At 39.3% G+C, this 18,794-nt stretch overlaps 1 protein-coding gene across 10 annotated transcripts in view; it reads left to right on the top strand.

Annotated features, from left to right (window-relative positions):
• The first annotated feature begins 5,747 nt into the window (after nucleotides 1-5,747).
• col16a1 (collagen, type XVI, alpha 1) overlaps nucleotides 5,748-18,794 on the top strand; it is an 83,822-nt gene continuing 70,775 nt past the window's right edge. For all 10 annotated transcript variants that reach the window (XM_088329147.1, XM_088329146.1, XM_088329143.1 and 7 more), the window contains exons 1-2: nucleotides 5,748-5,880; nucleotides 11,449-11,555. In XM_088329147.1, coding sequence (XP_088185273.1) covers nucleotides 11,477-11,555 — 79 coding nt within the window. In that variant the 5' untranslated portion in view covers nucleotides 5,748-5,880; nucleotides 11,449-11,476. The remainder of the gene's footprint in view (nucleotides 5,881-11,448; nucleotides 11,556-18,794) is intronic.

Here is an 18,794-nt window from a genome sequence, read left to right as displayed (position 1 = left end):
AACTTTCTTGTCTCAGTTAAAAGCCTCGCTGCAGCATTTTTCACTAGCTGAAGGCTCTTGATTTTGGACTTCGGGAGACCGGAGAGTAGTGCATTACAGTAATCGAGACGTGAAGTAACAAACGCGTGAATCGTAATCTCCAACGGAGACAGCACATGACGAATTTTAGCAATGTTGCGAAGATGGAAGAAAGCTGTTCTAGAAATATTCTTCACGTGTGTTTGAAAGGATGGATCGGGGTCAAATATGACACCTAAGTTTTTGACTGAGTCACTCTGGGTGTTATGACATTTGTAAATGTTCACAGCAGTTATTGAGAACAAGTCACGGCATTTAGAAGGACCAATAACTAAGATTTCGGTCTTTTCAGAGTTGAAGTGACGAAGTTGAGTGACATCCACTCTTTTATCTCAGTAAGGCAAGCCTCCAAATGTCCGCAATTTAGTGTGGCAGATTCCCCCAACGGAATATATAGTTGAGTGTCATCTGCGTAGCAATGGAAACTGATATTATACTTGCGAATAATATCACCTAATGGAAGCATGTAAACGCTAAAAAGAAGGGGGCCAAGTACTGAACCCTGCGGAAGACCACAGGTAACATTAAAGGGCTCAGATGTCATTTCGCCATATTTAACACAGTGCGTCCTATCTGAGAGGTAGGATCTGAACCATAAGAGGACGGTTCCTGAGAGACCAATACATTTTTCCAACCGTTCTAGTAAGAGAATATGCTCCACAGTGTCAAAAGCAGCACTCGGGTCCAGCAGCAGCAAGAGTGATGAAGCGCCGGAGTCCATTGCCAGTAGAAGATCATTGGTTACCTTAATCAGGGCTGTCTCAGTAGAGTGGTTAGCCCTGAATCCTGATTGCATTGATTCAAAAATATTGTTTTCGCATATAAAATCATTCAGCTGCTTTGCAACCACTTTTTCAAGTACTTTAGAAAGAAACGGTAGGTTTGACACAGGTCTATAATCAGATAAGCTTTCTGGATCAAGGTTGGGTCATTTCAGTGTAGGTTTGATAACAGCGGACTTAAAAGCCGCTGGAACTACACCTGAGGAGAGTGATGTGTTTATAATACTTAGAACTGAAGGTCCAAGGACCCCAACAAGACCTTTAGTCAGCAAACCCGGAAGCGGGTCAAACAGGCAAGTAGTCGTTTGGCCATATTCACCACCTGTTTAAGATTATCGAGTGACAGATCACTGAATCCGGAAAAATTCCCTGGACAGCCACCATGTCGCCCATCTATAGATCTCAGCCCTTTAATATGTGATGTATTAACACTGTCTTTAGAAATGTATTCCCGTATGCGTTGAATCTTCGTATTAAAGAAGACCATAAAGTCATGGGCTGAATGGGTAGAACTGCTCCGGATAATCTGTTGCCTTGTTAGCGATGCTACAGTGTCGAAAAGGATTTTGGGGTTATTCTTTTGTGCCGCAATCACCTTCGAAAAAACACAATATATTTGACCATGGCCAACCCAAATGCCCAAACACCCAAAGAAGTTAAGCACCTCAGCACCCAAGTTAACCATGCCTTCATCCCTCCAGATGAAACGGTACAACAAAAAAGCGGCCAGTTCGCTAGGGTCAGGGTGACACAGCACACTCTTCTGTTCAACAGCAGGGCGGGACAGCATTTACTGGTTTACCCCTGCCATATCATACAGGTGCCCTGCTCATCCCAGAGAACATGTCCAAACATCACACTATATTTTAATGCATATACATAATTGAAAAAGATAACATTCACAAAGGGAGTTTTTGAAAGTACCTCTTTTTTTTTTAAATAAGGTGCACCTTATAGTCTGGAAAAGGCTACCTTTCATTGCTCAAAATATGTTAAAATATAATTCATATAATATAAAACATATGATTAAATTGAAGAAAAAGTGTAACCACATTTGGAAAAAAATTGAAAGTTATAATGTATGTATAATCTCTCTAAATGATAGTTAAAACCACCCCTCAAGCTTGAGACAATAGATATGATTTCTCAATCAATCAGATCCAATTACTCGCTCAGTATCGATAATATCTATATTTCCACAGATCCGCCCACCTTCACCACGTGGTATACAGCGTGTACTTGCCTTTGTCTGATCGCTATTGTCCCCTTTTCACTCACATTAACTAGATTAGCTCTTAATTTTATTGGCCGGTGTTTATTTTTTTTCCTGTACTCCCAGCACCCTCATGTCACAGCAAACAAATCAGAACTTCACTAACATAACACGGTATTTCACCCCTGCCCCGGTGCCGTAACTCAAATCAGCGCTCTTTGCTGCAGCAGCGGGAGCTGTTCGGCCGGCCGCCCGGCATTTTAACTTTATTCCGCGTCTTATTGCCGTAATAACGTAAAGTGGCGAGTGAGGCGCACAAACACATTTTTATCGATGAGATTGTTGCTTACACTAGGTCAATGACGGGCGGTGGAGAATATATGTCCTTTTATCAGGGGGTCACATATTTTAAAAGTTAGCGATAAAAACCAAGTCCCCAGCCAGTTTCACCGGTTGCTCATTGTTGGTCGGTGAAAAACAGTAATTAGTTACTGTACCTGTTACTCAAAGTGAAAAGTAATTCAGTTACCTCCTAGATTACTGATACCAAAAAGTAGCGCGTTACTCTGAAAGTAACTATCTAGTTGCAAATGACTGTATATCATCACCTAGAAACCTAAATCACATATCAGCCGATCCCTCCAAAATGCTTTAAAATAGCCACATACTAATATGGTCTGCATTTATATAGCACTTTTTCAAGTCAATGAAGACTTCCCAAAGCGCTTTACAATGTGCTTCACACTTACCCGTTCACACACACTCACACAACCAATAGCGGCTGTGCAGCCATGCAAGGCGCCAACCTGCTTATTGGGGGCATTAGGGATTCAGAGTCTTGCTCAAGGACACTTCGACATATAACACGGAGGAGACGGGAATCGAACCTGCGATCTCTTGAACCCAAGACGAGCACTCTACCTCCTGAGCTAATCAAATTAAAAATGTTAAGTGAAGCTTTCACATTTCTTGGCTTGTGCAATCTTGAGAGCTTGCAAACAATTAGCCGAGACAAATAATATACATTTTGTCTCTTTGTGATCCAAAAGCCAAGAAGATATCGGCTGGTTCGAGAACGTTCTCTATTTGGGTCCTGGTGCTATGGAAGGCTCTGCCCTCTGATATCCGATCAGCAACCTCAGTGGAACTGATTTATTTTGACTTAAAACACACTTCTATTCTATAGCTTATGAATGACCAATATTTCCTGTTGGTGATATCTGTGTATTAATTGTTATTACAACATCCATTGCAGCCTGGTCATCCTGGAAGGGGGTATACCTCATGTGTGGTCCCTTCCCAAGGTTTTTTTTGTCCTCATATTGAGGTTTTTGAGTTTTTCCTTGCACACATGTAGGTTTTAGTTCAGGGGATGGTGTAATAATAGTCTGTAGTTTGCAATAGTCTGTGGTCAGTGCAGCCTTTTGAGACTCCTATACAAATAAACATGCCTTGACTTGACGAGTTCCAACACTGTTCGTCCTTCGAATAAATATTTATTCACATTCAACTTTGAAGGGAAAACTCCCACCTCTGTCAATGTTTCCAACAATACACAGCTAGTTTTTTCAACTACCCTGTCGGCGAACCCAAACTGTTGTATTATGTGCCCTGCCCTCTGCTACAACTCCCTTGCTCTCTCATCCCTCATCCCCTTAGAAGAGCACAAGAGCATAACCCAGCCAATAAAGACAATGCCAGAATCCATCCACTGCCCACGCTTCACATGCTTGCTAATGAAACAAACGGGTACGGAGGTTGAGCGGTGACACAACCGGCGAGACCCCAGCAATATAACGAATGCCATGGACGGTCGAGCATGCGGCCGAGGGGAGTACGATGGAGGAGTCGATTTAGGGGCGAGATGAATGAGACGGACGATTAGAAGAGGCGAGTTGGGAAGATAAATACTGCGGCACTGCTGTTTTCTACCACTAGAAGGAGGGGGCAAGACTAAATCTGTGCTCGTGCATTTGTTAACAATTTGGAGTTTTTCTGATAGCCAAGTGTTAACATCCGAAGGGTTGTTCTTTAAAATGTGTAAAATGTGACCACCATATGTCATTGCATTAGTAAAACAACCAAAAATGAGTGCTAAAAGAACAAAAACTACAAAATCCCAAAGTGACCAAACTGTACCAATTTTATTCTCCTATGTTTTGCCTAGCCTTTCACAAGGTTTTTGGTTTTTTGAGGGTAGTTTAAGCAGCAACATGGCGGACAATCATTTCACCTCCCTTTGATTATGTATAATAAAAAAAAAAAACAATTTTATTGCAATACGATGATAGTCCATGCATTTTTTGGGGAGTTTATTATACAGATCATTATTGTTTTTCTTTAATGGAGGATTTTTTTTACAAATAGGGTGCCATTATATGATCACTTATTCACTCTGGTAAAATATAAAAAACACCTATGTAGTATATTTTGCATAATTTAATGGATTTATACTTGTTAACTACTTTGTATAACAATCTAATCTACTGTGTTTTTAAACCATAGACAACATGTTCAAAATATTGCTCTAATTTAAAAATGTCTTATTTAATAGGGCTGTTTGAGAGTGTTTTTGAAATTTAAACACAATATATTTTGTATTGAATTAATTTATATGAAACTCGTGAATACTGTAATTCCCCCTACTTCATGCTTTGTACTTCATGGCCTCAGTGCATTGAATTTTAAATGATATCCCATGATCCACAACCAAATACTATGAGTAGGGCCACCGAAAAGGGAACTACACTCGTGCGGCCACGTTCTACTTCACGCAATCACATGTCGCTGCGGGTGAGGGCTGGGAGAGACACTTTTCTCAGGAGGCGTTCTGCATGGTGGTATTATCTGCGGTCAACTATTACAATTATTATTATAAGGTGGGGCCAGTTATGGTTCAGGCTACTGAAGCATATAATTTTGGTCCACCTAAAATGAACTGTTTTGGCTCCATTATCTCCACTTGATAAGTGCTGAGAGCGAGGGGCGAGAGAGAAAAATTGTGTGATGTGTTGTGGCTTTTTCTTTCCGTCTTGTCTGCCTAAAATGAACATCACTATTGTGGTCACAATCCATTATCCTTGGTCGACAGTTTGTTGTAGTAGAGGCAGGCAGAGAGTCTGTCAAATGAAGGGGGCAGCTCTGTGGATTTTTGCATATCGCGCAAGGTCCTCACCCACGCCGATAAACGATGGGTGACAGTAATAACCTAAATTAGTTGTTTTCACTCATTTAGGGACTGTTTAGCCAATCAGAATTTAGAACACAATGCATGACAAAAAAACATGACGTAGTGTGACCAGAAAAGGCGTTTTAGCGAGCGATTACTTTATATTTTAATTATAACGCTACAGTTTTAGCATAATAAAGTTTACAGGCCAGGTGTGGCCTTCAGGTTGTAGTTTTCCCACCCCTGCTCTAGAACATGGACATAAATCAAAAAAGTTGAGGGAAAAAGAGAGGATAAGAGAGGTCACGGGCCTGGAAAAAAACATCAGAGTTGCAATGGCATGAAGGGATCTCCCTCTTCAAAGTTTGAATAAAAACCAGAGCCTCCTAAAGGGGGACGATCTTGAAACACAGAAGGGGGAGAAAAAAAATAGATTAACAGCGGCAAGAAAAGGGGAGGGGAAAAGTTGGACACCCACTCACACCGTGACTTTTTCCTGCTCTTCCTTTTCTCCTTGCAAGAGCAAAAACGTCACCTGAAGGGAGACAAAAACTTTGATCTCTTTGGATTTACTCTTTAATCTTATTGATTGGCGCATCCATGTGATTACAAGTCGGTGGATTAACAAAAAATTCAAGGTATGTAAAGTATAAAATGCATAAAACTGGAGCAGCAATTGGGTCAGCTGCAGAAATAGAACGTGATTAAATGTGATGCACGGTGCTGCTGAGTAAGGCTTGCTTGGATAAAAGATTGTTTCGACAAGCAAAGTTCTTTCAGGATGTTAGTGCTTGCACATCTGTGTCCCATGAACTCGACCTGGGTGTTTGTGGTACATCGATTTGGTTGCTATTTTCTGTACACCCTTGCACGGGTAAGCCATAGTGAACACGGAAACCACTTTAGTGGCTTCTATCTGGTTCTGGAGGAAATGTCTGGTCAGTAGTTGTGATGTGTTGTTTGTGAACGTAACAGCTCTATGAGCTAACTCTTGGAATGAACGATGGGAGCCGGCTCCCCACCAATTAAGAGCATGTCCCCTTTTAGATGCTGTTTTTTTTTCCTCTTGCGATTGGTCATTATGCATTTTTGTGTTGTTGGCTATAAAAGGTTTTACCCATGTGTCTTGTTTGCTATATTTTTTATTTGTTTTTGTCTACACATAGGTTTTGAACCATCAGAATGAATGCAAACATTTGACATCTTCTTCATGAACTAAATTTGATAATACCCACCATGCAATAAGGTTAGCTATTTAAAGGTTTAGGACATTAGAGACAAAAGTGACTCCAAATCAACAATTTTGATTTGTAGTACTTTCATTTGTTTACCATTTTAATATTTGCCAGGCCAGATGCGGAGGCCTGACAAACCACATATGGCCCACGGGCCGGAGTTGGCCCGCCTCTGGATTAAAGCGACATAAATAATTGGAAGAGCCTTTGGGGTGGCCAAAAGAGCTGGCCCTTTTTAGTGAGCTGTGCCAAAAGAATTGCTACACTACAAAGAGCCAGAATTCACATCACCACGCGGTAAAGATTCTAGAAACCAGTCTAGAATGACCGAGTTTCAATAACGGGCTCCATGCCAACCAGCTTATGTCATAGAGTTTTTTTCTCTTTTCTTATGGACGTGGACATGTCTTTGGTAACATGAGACGATATGGAGTAGAGGATTGCCTACGATTAACTGTTCTGCCTTTTTCCTCCCCCTCCCCTTCTTCTGCAACTGTGCTGGCCTGTTTCTCATTACGGAGTATTCAAGCTCTTGGACAGTGCCCAGAAAGTAAGACTCGTGAAAACTTGCCTCAGCATAGCACACTTTGGGATATTGCCTCAGCTAGCTTTAAGATCTAGGTTATTGCTTATGTGGAGAAGAAATCATAGCTTGGAGGTATCTGTAGACATTCGACATTCCCACTACTCTGAAGTAGAATGAGATGTGAAAAGTTTTGTGGTTGAGGACTGACACCATTAAGCCTGCATCTGTGAACTGTGGAAAACATATTTTTACCTCACAAGCAATACAGTTTTCTCATTTTAAGAACAGTATATGTAATTTACATTCTAGGATCTTATCTTGATTTTGTTGAATGAAAATATTAAAAGTGCTATCCAAAATTTGAAAATGTTCTTCATCCTGACACCATCTCCTGGCTCAAATCCACATTGCAGCTTGTATGCCAAGCTGCTTGTATGGCACATGCAACTACAGTCCGTAGCAAAAGTATTGGCCCCCACAAACTTTTCATCAACTTGCCACATTTTAGGCTTCAAACTGAAAATATTTGCAAAGAATCAACAACTTGTAAGACACAATCGTGAAGTGGAAGCACATTATTTCAACATTTTGAAAAGAGAGAGAAAAGAAATAAGTGTGGCATATCAAACATTGAATGTTACACCTCATTTTATTATTACAAACTCTGAATAAAAAACACACTTGCAACAATTTGCAAAACTGTTTAATTTTCAGTGGAACATTTTATTAGATCTCAAATTTAAAATAAAATGTGCTTGTTTTTCTTCGAAAGCTTCTTCTTCTCATTTTACAAGAGAATCAAGTTCTGGCAGTTCATATTAGGAGGCCTCCAAAAAAGAAATAGTGGACTATTGCCAGGAAATCATAGCAATGAGCTGCTCCGTATGCATCAGTTTCAGTTCTCCTGAGGACAATGCATTATGTATTGTGGGGCCTTACTAAATATGATGATGATGATGATGTGGCCGATTATAATGACTGCATGTTCAAAGAGCCATTCGAGTCTTTGATTAACCTCCTGCCCATACAGGCGGAGGAGAGGTTGTCGTGTCCTGATGTGTCCCATATTATTATCAAGCATTATAACATATCAAGCGTGAAAATACACCTCAGGTAACGGCAGTTAAAAATGGGAGCACCCTTAAGATGGTAACATCATTTTTCCTCTTTTTTGGGGAGAAAATAGTTTACAGTACAAAACACATGAAGGAACACAAACTACGGAGATGAAAAAGTGATCAAACTGCATCATTTTTCTTCTAGTTTTTGTGTCAAGCCTTGCTCAATTTTGGGGATATTTCAGCTCCCTTTACATGAGGATCATTCTATGTAAAATGAATGCTAATTTCTCAAAAAGGTTTTTTTTTTTTTAATTCACGTTTCAAATTGAATTTTACTGAAGTGCCTTTATTGTCATTGACAACAACGCTGTGAAACATTGAATACAATGAGATTGAAAATGGCACTCCAGGGTAAACATGTAAAAAAAGACAAAACAAAAGACAAGAGACTTTAGGGATAAAGGCAAAACATTATTTACAGTTTTCTGTAGTGCAAGTTGTTAGCACTTTTGCCTACCACTCAAAAGGTCCCCTGTTTGAGAACGGGTGGAAACTTATGTTGGCCTGGAGAGGGATGGGCGGCACCAGGCTGTACTTGCCCAAGTCACACCAAAAGAAATCCAACTAACAAAGACTGGACTAAGTTATAATAATAGTGCAATAATCATGGATGCAAAATAACGGTATATAATAAATGCAATAGCATATGTTTTCAAAGAGCAACAAAAAACGCAGATTACTAAAATAAGTCACAAGATACGTTTTCAAAGTTTTGTGCGCATACTCAGGGTGTCACGAAGCAGAACGGGACTGTCTTGAAACGGGTCGGGAAGCAGGAAGTAGGAACTCATTTGCGTAGACGATCTGTCACTTTAATTGAGAAAGAAAAGTTGTCCAACACACAAACGGACCAAAAACAAAACAAAGCAGGCTCAAATGCAGGCAAAACTACAGACTAGGCATTTAACGGGATTAAACAGAACTTGCAGGAATCTCTCAGAATGTTACACCAAAGTGCAACAAAGTCCAACAAGCACAACAAAAATAAACAGGTATCAAACAGGCATGAACAGGTTTTCAACAAGGGTAAACAAGGACCTGGCAAAGGGCAATTCCAAAAGGCACGTTTAAGTACCCATAAGAGTAATCAGGAAATGCAGGTCAGCCGGTGTCAAGGGGTGGGGCCAGCTGGGCGCCATGACAACCGTGCAGGGCATGACACAGGGTGGTGATGGCCCAAGGGAAGAAGCTGGCTCTGACCCTGTTTGTCTGTATGTATGATGTTTTTTGTATAATAGCTTATTATTTAAAATACTATTGTTTTATCTTAATTAATATTTTTTTTCCCTCTAGGAAGCTTTCTAATTTTGCTGTACTGATTTCGAAAAGGAGTAAAAAGTATTTGAGGAAACCAGCCAGCTTTTGGGTTCAGATTATCGCCATCTTGTTGATGTTATCGGTAAACTAAATTGTGAAAAAAAAAATCATTTTACTCAGTTTTTGGTGTGTTGATGGTTCAAAGAAACACAAAATTGCTTAAAGAATATGCATAAATGATTTAAGTGAATATACAGTAGGTACTTGACTTCTTGATTGACCCTTTGCACACAATTGACCTAACCACCTGAGGGCAGTAACCCGTAGTAAACATTGGACAGGACCAGTAAACAATAAATGAAATAATAAAAGAAGCTTATCTATGTAGTAAGAAATGGCAATGCTAAGCCACTACTGTAGTAAGTCAGCACTAGCTAACGTATTATTTTGAGTGTCATTTGCATGACTCCTACCTCCCGAACGTTAAATTGCTCAGAAATACATCAAACATACCTTGTAAAAAATGTTCGCTGCAGATCCTGGAAAATTTGAGGGCTGCAAGCCTGCCGGTGTTATCCCTCTGTTTGATTGCAGATAAACATTGCCGTCTACTGTCTTCATCAAAAGGGATACAATTCCAAATCGGGACTAAAAGCTTCTCCACCACACTGGAATAAACCGCCATGGTAAAAAAAAACATGGTTACAATTATTTATTGTAGTTCTTAGTATTTATTTCAACTTAACTGCCCATTTAACTGCTTATTTAACTGTCTTGCACTCAAGTGCTCCTGGCCGTCAGTCATGGTTCTAATTCTGCCAGAGAAGGGCATGTGACGTCACGTGCCATGGGTCAATTTATCCATCCATTATATTGTTATTCATTATCTGCATTGTTTTAATTGGTGTTTTTAGTTTGGAGTTTAAAGAAGACCTTCTTTTCATCAATACTTGACAGGCCCACTCTAGACAAAGCTTTTGTGAGAAGTTGAGATTTTTCCACGACCTTTGAAGTTTTATTTTTGGCATAGCTTGCCCACCTGGTATAACAATGATTTTCAGCCATTTTGTTTCCGCATTCGGGAAACCGTACAGCCTTGTTCTGTTGGAAGGTAATTCCTTCTATTGTAGAAATCAAAGAACACCTTGTTTTACAGGCACAAGGATTTCTTTAAAACATAAAAGTACTATATACTGTACCTTCAAACATGTTTTTACCATGTTTTGTCTTTTCCTACACCCACTCAATTGGAGACAGAATCAGAATTCAGAACACAATGTATGATAAAAATTTGTGAAGCAGCTAGACCGTGAAAGGTGACCTGTGTCCCCTTCACAAATAGGATTTCTTTAGCTATACACAAAACCTACTTAATATCCTTGAAACCAGCCACAATTCCATGACTTGTCTCACTCAATCAAGTCGAACCTTTCAGAAGTTTTCATCCAAGAAAGCTGAAAGTCATAAAACAACATCAAGTCGAGTGAAGTGGAATTTGAAGACGTGCATTCATTCATCTTGGTATTTACCTTTAGAACAGCAAAAAGAATGATCGGTTCAACATGAAAAAAACAAAAAAAAACATCACCCCTCTGCTTTTCATCTCAATCAAGCTTACGATGCAAAAACAAGCATTTTGTGTCTCTTCCAGATGTGTTTTAGCGAGTTAGTGAAAGAGAAATAACAAGCTCGCATAATTATGCAGAAGCACGCTCTTCATCAGTTCCGTAAGCGTGTTGTGCTTGGATAAATGCACGCTTGTGTCATGTGTGTTTTGATGTTCTCTGAAGCCTGTTGAAAGGCCAAGCAGATGGATGGGATGATGATGATGGTGATGCCATTCGATTGATTTACACTCTTTAATAAGTGACGCTGTAGCTAATTCGCATGCCTCTGTCAAATCCTGCATCACAGTACATCATTAGCACTGACTGGGACTGGCTCATAAATAAACATTACTGTCAGACTTGACAGCCTGTAGCATCATTTTGCAGCTGTGTGGATATTAAGGCAAGACTATGATGTTATTTTTTTTATTTTATCAATTTTTGGGGGTTTATCTTTCAGGTGGTGGCTCGGCGAGCTGTGTAAAAACATGCAGCTTCTCGGCTCCTGCATGACTCTACTGGCTGTCTTCAGCCTAGGGTTGTGTGAAGTAGCTACGTCACAACAAGGTGAGTCCATGCATGCTTTACACATGCTCATTCGGAAAATCTATTTTTTCAAAATTAGCTCTGTATAATTTTGTTTTTTAATGGGACACTGTGTAACATTTCACTCGATGTCATTGTACTTTGTAGTGCAACCAAAGACAAATGCGAGAAAGCACAGGCAGAGGTGAGCTCAGGCCTGAAAAAATCTGTTGATATTAAAACCCAATCCAGCCGGAACCTGACCCCGCACAAGCCTGACCAATTAAATAGATTTTTTTTGAGCCCGAAGCAAACAAAAAGAAAAATTGTCTCGTATTTAAGAGGACTCGGGAGGAAGAGAGGTGATTTATGATAACAAATTAAAGCTGGTCTTTCTTAATGAAATCTAAGTTAAAAAAACTGTATAAGCATTTCCACATTATATTTCCCTCTCTCTTTCTCTCCCTCCCTCCCTCTCTCGCTCTCTCTCTCCCTCTCTCTTATATATATATATATATATATATATATATATATATATATATATACAGTTTTCATCAACAGACAAGCTTTCATCATCAACAATTACCAACTAAAATACTAAGATTTTATTTACTTTTTGGCTTTGTACGTTAGTTATAGTAGCTTGCTGGAAGAGAAATCGCCTGCAGAGAAAAACAAGAGGGACAATTTGAAACAACTTTCAACTGATTCTTTGTGACTTCATTTAAAGACAAACATTGGTTATTCTTTACAATCCCTGTGTGGATGCGGCTGGATGCTTCCTGTTATATGGGGCACAATTATGGCCTAGTTTGTTTTGGTTGCTGGTTCCTAATGACAAAGTGGTCAGTGTGTGGCTGAAACATGCGGTCGGTTTTCTCTGCCGGAACCCATAGTCATTCACACAGAGTGATGCTTGACTGATTTTTCTTTTTTTCTTTTATTTCTTTCTTTCTTTTTTTAGGACTGAACTGTCAGGAACTCTCACTGGATGTTGTAAAAGCAAAATGCAGATGCAGATATTAGTACAATCAAAATGGTTTCCTTTATTAGTTCAACACACGGAAAAGCAGGCAGTGAGGCAAACATATCCAAAACACCAGCGTCAAACATGCATTATCAAATACATAGGCTAAAAGTGATCCGGTGAGGCCAAGCAGGGAAGTCCAAAAGTTCATCAGACGGTATTCCTAGCCGAGGATACCAGGCAGGCGTTTGGTACACAGAGTAGAAGACTGTGACGGGGGTGCTTAGAATGTGGTTCGAGAGGCAACATGTTAGCAAAGAACCAAAAGGACAGAGTACCAAAAAAAATCAGGGGACGAGTCGTGATAGGAGAAAAAAACTGAGGGGAAGTCAAGACAATTATTAATATTTGTGAGCAGGAAAATAGAACTCAGATGTCAGTGACCAAATTATGCAAAGGCAAGCCAGAGAGAGAATGAGAGCATGTGAGAGAGGAACAAAACTCAGAGTCCAGGATTGTGACATGAACGTCTTCTATGCTAAAATATCAAACAATAAATACAATCCATGTAAACATTCCTGAATGCATTCAATAGGGATGGGAAGGTACTAATTCTAAGTATCAATATCAGTGCCAATACCAGCTTTTTTTAAATGGTATCTATATTAGCGATAATATCCAATACTAGGGACCAATATAATTAGGTTGCTACTTGATACACGCAATATCAAAGAAGATATATTGGGAAATAAGTATATCTCTTTGGAAATCTGCAATTTTCTGTTGAGTGATGTGAATTTGGTGTATCAATGGTACCCGTAATGATGACTACTTAGAATTCTGGTCAACAAGCCGTTGCTGTTTTGATACATTTTAAACCTTGCGGTTTAAACAAATGGTGCAACTTCTTCTTTAATTTTTGTTCTGGTTTTTGTTTTTGTGTTGTGGCGACATAGAGGAAAACAATGAGCTGCTCTTTTCCACAACACTCTATATACAAATCACCACATTGATGTCTGGTCACAATAATGATGCCCTTCAGAAAAAGCGAGACATTTGTTTTCAATATTATTCATATATTACATATCAGGAGATACAAAGGAGCTTTAACAGTAGGTACTTTATTGATTATTTACAACATACTCACTATATTTCCTCGAATGAATTTCTAAATGGATAGTGTTGAAAGTTATCCAACAAAAACACTACACTTCTCATTTCATTTAATCTGTGTCACTGTCAGGTCACTGCAGTTTCCTTTAATATTCGAGGAACCATGACTTGTGAATGCAATGTTGTCCACTACTGTGGCATCCATCACTGTGGCAAGCATCAGTGACATAAAAAAAAACATTCTGGGGTTTAATCTGGCACTCTTCTCCACTCTATGTTTGTTGAGCAGCATGGCGCTCTCGTCTAAAAATAAAGTGCTTTCATTTGCGTAGACCTCATTTGTGTTTTTTTTCGGGCAAAAGTTAATATGTGCTCGTCTTTGTAATGCCCACCGTGATTTGAAAACAGGTGACGTAAACAACTCGAAGCGACGCAAGTGAATAAGATCATTTTTATCATTTATTTTACTTTTTAATCCCGTAGGTTTAAATTTAGTGAAGCTCAGACAAAGACAAAGTTGAGTTTTGTTTTTGACTTTGAGCATGCGTCTACTCTGAAGTCCGGAATTTAGGTACCAGTCTGAAAATAAATGGTAAGAAACCAGCGTATTATGTACAGTGTTTTAAACAGTCACACCTCCTTTCCGTACTCTGGGGGCAAAATTGTGTTAGCACTTAAGTACAGTCTCAGTCCCTTACGGCTCACAGAGCTTCACAAAAAGCTTTCAGTATCCTGCCACCCCTTGGGATACCCTCATCATTGGCTAGTCAGTTGAGACTGCTCCGTATCACGTCTCCCCCAAGTTTTTGTCTCAATGTCTCAAGTGCTTTGGCAAGCAGCATAAAAACCCAGTCCCGAATGTTCCTCTGACTCATCCGAAATCTCAATTTACTACTAATTTGCTGACGTTACATCTGGAGAGCAGGTTTAATTAAAACCAGCGTTGAGGAATCCTTGCTGCAGAAGCGTGGCCCTAGAGACTGGTCTTCTCGGGCAAATCAAATTGCTTTGTTCAGGTGCTGTTTTTTGTTTTTCTTTTCAAGTTATCTGCAGTGCAAAGTTATGATTTATGTTGGAATTATGTCTATGTCATCGTCTAAGCTGCAATGCTTTGTTTTCTGCTTCTGCGTGTGCCAAACATCGCATTGCCAATACTTATATTAAACAAAAAGTCTCAGTCACAAAACGCTGCATTTACTCCCCCGAGGGGCTTTTATTGTCAGTTATTTTGATTGCTGTGCCATATTGCAAGCCCGTGAGTAAGAAAGTGAAACACTGCTTATTTGGACTCAGGATATTTGGAGAAAGTTTAATTTCCTTGCAAGAGAGGAGGAGTGGGGGACAGTTTGGATTTGAGGTGTTTCTTGGAGGACAATCAGTTTTTCGGCATTTGGATGAATGTGTTATCGCAACATTTCCATTGGTCATTCTTGTATTCCATTCCGATATATTTTTCACAAAAAGATATTTAATGTGACAGGCCCAAGTCAGACCAAAAATCTTTTAACCGTAAAATTTGAACAACAAGCCAAGTGTAATGTTAATCCAAGCTTTCAACCCTGCGGCTTATGCGACGATGCAACCGATTTATGCATTTTTCCTAACGGTCGCCAGGGGCTCCTGAGAAGTAAAGGTAAGAGTGAGAAAGGTGAAATATATATCTCAAAGAGGACGCAAGTTTAATGTAACATCACGCTATTTGCATGAATGAAACTGGCATGAACAGACCCTCATCATGGAAAGGTCAACTATCATATCGGGAATGATTTTACGAGTCTGTTAAGGAGTTAAGGTATTGCATATGATTTAAGCTATTTCTGTGTACCGTGTTTCAATGTGGGAATATGCAGCTTATAGTCAAGTGCAGCTTACGTATGTACAAAATCTATTTCCCTTTAAAAACGTTCTGGGTGAGGCTTATAATCTGGTGCGCCTTATAGTCCGAATTTATGGCACTTTATTTTGAATAATCCTTTCATATACTAGTCAACAGAAGATGATAAGTATGGTTCATTTTTTAATGCAATAAAATTGCAATTAATCGAATCAGTTTTTTTCCGTTTTGGTAGCCTGCCCACCCACATTTAATCCTAATAGGCGGTTTTGACTTGGTAAGATGCTTTAAGGGAACACTAAATGTTGCTGTATTGTGTACTTATACTGAAAATGAGTGCTAGAGAAAAAAATTAATAAAATAAAACACTGCAAAATAGGGAAGTCAGAAAAAGGATGAAAAAAAAAAACTCTAAAATCAACCTTTTATTACATTCTGGGTTGTGAAAGTCATTTTTAATTGGTGCCACGACCGGGACAACAAAGTCAGTTTCTATTTCTTTGGCTTAACATCCAAAGTCATCCTAGTTAAATATTCCACAAATCACACAACTTTATTGAGCTCTCAAGGCAATCATAATAATAAAATTATGGCAGAGGCCCATAACAGGGGAACTTTTTTATGTTCTTTTTTTTTCTTCTGTGTTCCAATACTGTCTCTGGTACACAACCGGGGATTTTCACTCGCTTTCATTTGCTGTCAGGTAGAAAAATGAGACTCTTCCTATCTTGATCCGTCCATTAGTCCCTCAATTTCTTTTGTTTTACCCTAATGTCGACTTTGCAGTAATAAATCGCCACCAAGCACCTATTTCCCTCTCTCCATTTGTTGGATGACTTTCATGGCCGCGGGTAGGGAACGACTTTTTGCTGATCAACAGCCCGGTCCAATTATCTGTGAATGCCACACTGTAAAGTACATCCAATAAGTCAGTATCCCTTTCCCTTATTAAAAACCACACAGTGCGAGCACACTCCTGACCTCCTCTCCCTAATGAACACCTACTTACCGAGTGTATTATCCAAGGGGAGCTCGCAGAACTAAATGGGTCTCAGTGACCCCTACCAGAGAAGAGAAGGCCACATTTACACCTTCACAGTTGTTAGATACTGCATAGACCGCAATAAAGAAAAGATTTGATACGAGGTTTTTGTTATGCCCCGTGCGCACCTGACGCCAACCACTTGCGATCAGCATTTTGCTTTGGGCATCAGGTGTGCAGGGGTGATGTCTGGAAAAATTTATGATGCCCTTTTAGAGGAGAAATGAGTCCATGTTTTGCCAACACTATTCTTGTAATACAACACAGTAGCAAAACCAGAGGTCTGAGAGTACTTTATTCAGTTTTTAAGACACAAATCAATCGCTCAATTTATAAAGCAGTGTATTTATCGATCACACGTTACACTACTTGTTATATATATATATATATATATATATATATATATATATATATATATATATATATATATATATATATATATATATATATATATATATATATATATATATATATATTATATATTATATGTGTATATATATTATATGTATATATATATATATATACATATAATATATATATATATATATATATATATATATATATATATATATATATATATATATATATACATATAATATATATATATATATATCAATGGAGCAAATGTGAGCAAATGTGAGCACAGAATATATATAAAAGTGTGATAGATTTTGACATTTTCATTTGTCATTTTTTTTAAACACTATGAATGAAGAAACACAATCATATTTTGTGATACCCAGATGGAGAAGGATATTTGGTTTGTAGGCCCCAGACAAGATGGATATGTATTGTCTCGTCTAAGTGTTCGTCTGCAAGATTTCACAAGCCGAGACATATGAAAGTCTTACTGTCTCCACAGCTTTGTGTTCACGTTTTTTTTTTTTTGTTTTTTTTTTTCAAAATAAAGGCCCCAACCAGCCATGCTGTTGATTTTCCTTTCTGCTGATCCTGCCAAAGTGGCATCTAGGACTCTATCAAGGTCCTGGTCAAGTTGGTTCCGCGCAGGGTTGTTGTTTGCTGGAGGCTACTTCACTCTCTCTTTTGGGGGTTGGGCGCCCGGGGTAGTTTGAGGGGGGACCCTATCGTCGAGGGGTATCGCAGATGCCGAGAGGTCTCCTGTACTGTGGGGTGCTTCCTGATTGGAATCATCCTGCGTCTCACTGAGTGTCTACACTATGCACTGCATCTGTTTTACCCCTTTCCCACAGATGGCCTTGGATTGATGTATCTTAAGTCCCTTTGCGTTTTTACAGATTTTCCCGCAGTGGCACTTTGCCTAAAACACGTCCCCAGTCAGTGTGGTTTGGGTAAGCCGTCTCGTTGTCTTTGTCCTTGCCGCAGCCGTTACCAGTGAATCTGTCCTCTTGAGTCTCTCATCCTCCCCCCCTCTATATATATATGATAGGGGGAATATCTCCATGAGGAGAAATTCTGCTTGAGACGACCATCATACCTGTATTGAGTTGTACTTTGTATGTAAATATGCCCACCCAGCTTTTAATACATAGTGGACTAACATAACAGACCATGTAGTACCAACAGTTGAGGTACAAAGATTAATAATACCGTAGAGTAATTGCGTTTCAGGAATCCATTCTTTGCTAATGAGTGCCGACATTGATTGTGATATACTCTTCTGATGTTTGTATTGTTCCACCATTCCTTTTTTTGTCTGTATTTGCGTTAGTTGTCTTTTGTTTTGTTTGGGAAAACAAACCCCCCCAAAAAACATTTTCACTGATTTCTTGAAACCAAAACGTCAGAAAAAAGTGATACTGAGCGAATCAATCAAGTCTGTTTGTGTATTTTGCCTTTTTTTGACCAGCGGAGCGGAAATTCCGGTTTTCCAATCGTTCTTTGCGTGACACCTGTACCTCGCACCTTGATTTGTGCACGTCGCGACCGAAAACACACAAATACAGACAGGCTTGGATGCGCCGCGCTTTGAATCATCTCCTTGGCACCCACTCCAGCAGATGCTGCAGGGGTGTCGAGATGAATAGACGATGACTTATTATATTTTCTCTCACCGGCGGGCTCGTGTGAAATTAAATTCCTCAATCTTAATTACCCTATAATTCCTGTAGTCATTTCAGCCCTTGATAGAAACAGGGCGTCTTTTAAAGCGGCCTTGGCCCCTGCGCTTGCTATTTCACCCAAAGCCGCAATCGCATTCAACTCCATTAAACAAGAATTCAAATGGCTGTGTATTCGTTCACGGCGTCTAATAAAGCAGGTTATTTATTCAGGCTCAGGCTCTTTTTTTCCTGGTGTTTATTAGCCCTTTAATTACAAGCCCTAGTTCTCAGACTTACATTTGAT

The sequence above is a fragment of the Urocampus carinirostris genome, chromosome 2 (assembly GCF_059441175.1).
Source record: "Urocampus carinirostris isolate Australia breed hairy pipefish chromosome 2, RoL_Ucar_1.0, whole genome shotgun sequence".
In the NCBI taxonomy this organism is placed as follows: Eukaryota; Metazoa; Chordata; class Actinopteri; order Syngnathiformes; family Syngnathidae; genus Urocampus; species Urocampus carinirostris.
This window is presented reverse-complemented; position numbering and strand designations above follow the sequence as displayed.